At 68.2% G+C, this 4,515-nt stretch overlaps 1 protein-coding gene across 1 annotated transcript; it reads right to left on the reverse strand.

Annotated features, from left to right (window-relative positions):
* Positions 1-687: 687 nt before the first annotated feature.
* Positions 688-2,654, reverse strand: IRF2BP1 (interferon regulatory factor 2 binding protein 1). Its single transcript, XM_024222605.3, has one exon. It carries the CDS (start codon positions 2,571-2,573, stop codon positions 768-770), a length of 1,806 nt encoding a protein of 601 aa, XP_024078373.1. The 5' UTR covers positions 2,574-2,654; the 3' UTR covers positions 688-767.
* Positions 2,655-4,515: the final 1,861 nt, after the last annotated feature.

Genomic DNA, 4,515 nt, shown 5'->3' on the forward strand with positions numbered 1-4,515 from the left:
GGGGGGGGGGGGGAGAGTTCCCCAAACTTTGGAACCCAGAATGCCAGGAACTGAGCTGCTAAACAAGGTGCCCAGAGCCTGGCCCCAAGGCCCAGACTGCCCCCCTGGCAGAGCACGCAGGGGATGGGATATGGGGCCCTTCCCCTCTAGGGGGTGCCACTCCGATCCAGACCCAGGACCATGACAAGCAAAGCTCACATCCCTCTCCCCTCAATTTGCATGGAGCGAGTTTGCTGGTTCTCAGTCACTTCCCTCGACTGACAGGAGCCGCAGCCCCAGTAGGCCACGGAGATTGACACACGGCACCCTCACCCCAGGGGTGACGCCTTGCCCGGCCTGAGACACGTTAGACAGGCAGGGAATCCCTGCCCCAGTTGCGTCCCCTCTGGGGCAGAACACAGAGATTCCATCTCCAGGGTGGCCCCAAAAGAGGGTCTGGGCCTCGCTCCGTCCCTTACCACTCCCACCCGCATCCCCCTTATGCTGCTATGCAGCAAACCCTCCCATCTCCCCCCAGCACACACGTGATACCCCCCAGTTGGTTATGTAGATATGACCTCATATATAAGATTGCTATGGAAATATTAAAAAATAGATTATATACAGGGCCCCAGACTGGGAAAGGTTAAAAAGGGCAATAAGTTAATTGTAGCGCCAGTTACTCCGGAGGCCTCTTGCTGCCGGGGGACCCCAGATCACAGGCAGGGGGACCCCCCAGATTACAGGCGGGGGGGTGACAGGACACCCCCACGATTCCCCCTCTCGGTTCACGGATCCCGCTCCTTTTTGACTCTGACGTCTCCGGCCAAGATGGTGGCAATTTCTCCCTGCATAAAGGCCCAGGGCACGTTGGAGCCGGCCAGGGGGCACTTCTCCCCGCTGGGGCAATAGACCTCGCCGGCCGCCCCCTGGGCTTTGATGAAATCGCGAGAGCAAGGGAAGCAGAACTTGTGGCTGGGCACCGACGGGCACTGCACAAAGTGGGTGTCTTCCAGCCGCTCGTGACAGATGGTGCAGCACAGGGGGGCACTGCTGGGGCCGCCCGAGGAGTCGGGGGTGCTCTGGGTGCCGGCTGAGTCGGTGCCGCCGGCCGAGTGGGCCCCGGAAGAAGAGGACGACGAGGAAGATGCCTGCCCGGGCTCGCTGTTGCGCGGGACGAGCCGGTGCTGGGCCGAGGCGGCGGGCGAGGCAGGGCTGGCGCTGTTTTGCCGGGCCGTGGTGGAGTGGACGGGGTTGGCGTCCTTGGGCGACTGCCCGGCCCCCAGGGCGTCGGCGACGTTCTTCAGCGCGGTGATGGGCGAGGGGTCGTTGCGCAGGGCGCCCTCGGGCCCCGGGGCCTGGCCGGCGGGCACGGCAAGGTGGGCCATGCCCGGTGAGTAGATCCCGGCCGACCCTTGGGGAAGCCAGGTCTGCCTCTGTTGCTGCTCCTCGCCCGTCAGCTTGCCCGCCGCACCCCCCTCGCCCTCCGGCTCCGGGGAGGCCTTGCGGCGCCGCATGACAGCCCGGGGTGGCATGGCCCGCACCAGGGCGCTGGGCAGCATGGCGCAGCTGCTGTCTAGGAACTGCTGGGGCAGGGCCTCGGGGGCCGGGGGGTCCCGGAAGAACCGGACGCCCTCGGTGAAGAGCTCCCCCAGCAGGCGCCAGTCCCCGGTGCCGTGCCGCTTCTCGTACTCCAGGTACTTGTAGCCGGAGGAGATCACCTTGCCGGGGTCCTTGAGGCAGTCGTGGAACATCTGCTTGGCCAAGGCGAGGACGCCGGCGTAGACGCTGCCCGAGCCACACGGGTACTCGACAAAGAGCTTCAGCTCGAACTCGTAGCCGGGCCGGGGGGCGGCGTCGAAGGCGAAGATGCGCCCCACCAGCGCGTGGTCCTTCTTGAAGCGCACGTTGAAGGGGGCGCAGGCTGAGAGGGCCAGCAGCTGCTCCCGCACCGCCTTGGGCTTGCCGTGCCACTCCTCCGCCCGGCCCCGCAAGGCCTCGCTCAGCTCGGCCAGGCACTCCGCGTTGCGCTGCTTCTCCTTCTCGTACTCGCCACCGTAGGGGCCCCGCGCCTTGCCCAGCTCCCCCAGGAGGGGCGAGGCAGCCGCCAAGCCCAGGCCGGGCCCCCGGGGCCCCAGCCCCGACACGGCAGCCAGCAAGCCCTGCGGCGCCCCCATCAGTCCCAGGCTGGGCGGCACAGGGCCCATCAGTGCCCGCCGGGCGGTGGGGCTCTGCCGGCTGCCTTCGGGTCCCCCGTCCTCCGCCCGGGCCAGGCCGTTGGGCAACCGGGGGCTGAGGGTGTAGTCGCCAGGCCCCCGGGCCCGCTCGTAGCGCTCCAGCCCGGCCCGGTCCAGGGGCCCTCCGTCCTTGGCATGCTTGACGGCCTGGGGCCCCGGCGAGCGGGCGTCCTGCATGGCGTGGCTGCGCTTCAGCTGCCGCGCCGTCTCGATGAGGAACTCGATGCGATCGGCCCCTTCGAAGTTCACGCAGCCCCGGCACACGGCCTCGCTGAAATCCCAGATCATGGCCCACGGCATCTTGGGCAAGTCGCACAAGTAACACCACTGCCGGCGGGACGCCTGCACCGCGGCCATGGTGCCGCCTCGGCGCCGCCTTGCGCGCCCGGCTCCCTTGCGCGCCCCGCGCAGGGCCCCGCGCAGCCTAGGAGCGGCCCGATCCGCGCTCCCCCGCCGCTCCGCCGCCCGCTGCGGCTGCTGCCCTGCTCATGGAGAAACTTACATAACTCCGCCGCGGCGCCTGCTGGGACATGTAGTCCCGGCCGCCGGGGCCGTCTTAAAGGGGCACGGGCCTGGTTGGGACCCGTCCCCCCCCCCGCTTGGCCTGGGGCCGTCAGCCGGACCCCTCCCGCCGCCTGCGGGAGTACGGGCCATTCGTGAGAGACCATCCAGGGTGGCTAAGGATGTTGTTAATGAATGTTTGGGGGCCGTTTCCCCTCCCCGGCTTGTTAGACTAAGGGGGGAAACTGAGGCCCGTCGCAGCAAAGGGATTTGTCCAGGGTCACCCAGTGAGTCCGTGGCAGAACCGGGGCCTAGATCCCATTCCCCTTCCCAAAGTCAGGCATAGAACCCAGGAGTCCTGGCTCCCAGCCCCGCCCCTCCCAACCACTCCTCACCCAGAGCCAGAAACAGAACCCAGGCGTCCTGGCTCCCAGCCCCCGTCCCGCATCGCACTGAGGCTGACCCCACCAGATCTCACAGTGATAGCAGCGACCCACGGGCTCCCCGCTCCAATCCTGGTTTGACCCCCCCCGACCCCTGCCTCAGCTGAGGGGCTGGAGCTACCCCCCGGGGGCTCTGGATGGAGAGAGCGCCCCCTACGGAGTCCCCCTGCCTGCCCCCTGGGTTTGCCCCAGCAGGGGGCAGGGAGGGGGCCAGGCAGTAAATGGGAGGGGGAGGGGGACGGGGGGTGTCCGACGGGCGCCTTCCAAGGAGCGGGGGCGGGGCGGGATAGAGGCCTGAATGCAGCCACCTCTGGGGTGGGACCCAGAGAACCGCGTGGCACCAAACACACAGAACCTCCCTCATCTGTGCCTGGGGGGCTCAGAGTCACTCCTGCCCCAGGCGCTGTCCGCTCGCACCCAGCTTCTGCCTTCCGTCCGTCCTTCCTCTCACACTCATCCATCTTTCTTTCCACCTTCCCTCCCCCCCATCCCCCCTTCAGGACGGGTTTGGCCCCGGCGGGGCGCGGCCCCCACCCCCTCTCGCCTTGGCTGGGGAGGCCGGCGGGGCTCCAGCCCCGGAAGGGTTAATAGCTCGGCCCTGCCGCGGGGGGTGGGATGGGAGAGGGACTACGATTCCCAGAATGCCCCGCGGCCCCCAGCTGGCCGCGCTCCCAGCCGCGCTGCGCGGCGCCCAGCCTGGGGAAACGGGGGGGGGGGGGGCCCACCCCCTGGGGCCCCCCCCCCCGGCTGGCCCCCAAGGGGGGACCGGCCCGCCCGCTGCAACCGCAGCCCCCGTCCCTGGGAGGGGCTGGAGCCCAGATACCCCGGTGAGGGGCGTGCTGGGGCTGGGAGAGAGGCATGTGTGTGGGGCAGTGGAGAGAGGGGTACAGAAAGGGGGTGGCGGGGCTGGATGGGGGAGTGTGGGGATAGATGGACAAAGGGGTGGGGGATGGAGGAATGGTTAGAGGGGTGTTTGGGGGGATCGGTGGAGGGGGGTGTGGGGGGAGAAGGGAGGGATGGATTGAGGGGTATGGGGGATGGATGGAAGGATGGGGGGATGGAGAGAGGGATGGATGAAGAGAGGGGTGTGGGGGGGAGTAGGGATGGATGGATAGAGGAGTGGGGGGGAGGGGTGCGGGAAGAGAGAGGGATGGATTGAGGGGTGTGGGAGGGGTGTAGGGGAGGGATGAATGGAGGGGTGTGGGGGAGGGATGTAGGGAAGGGTGGCGGGATGGAGAGAGAGAGGGATGGATGGAGGGGTGTTGTAGGGATAGATGGAGAGAGGGCTGGATTGTGGGGTGTAGGGGAGGGATGGATGGAAGGGTGGGGGGATGAAGAGAGGGGTGTGGGGGGAG

This window comes from Terrapene carolina, unplaced genomic scaffold, assembly GCF_002925995.2.
Source record: "Terrapene carolina triunguis isolate 2854851 unplaced genomic scaffold, T_m_triunguis-2.0 Scaffold517, whole genome shotgun sequence".
In the NCBI taxonomy this organism is placed as follows: domain Eukaryota; kingdom Metazoa; phylum Chordata; order Testudines; family Emydidae; genus Terrapene; species Terrapene triunguis.

What these genes read in the sequence shown, in the direction of transcription:
- IRF2BP1 (XM_024222605.3), bottom strand. Translation starts at nt 2,573, where the DNA reads ATGGCCGCGGTGCAGGCGTCCCGCCGGCAGTGGTGTTACTTGTGCGAC.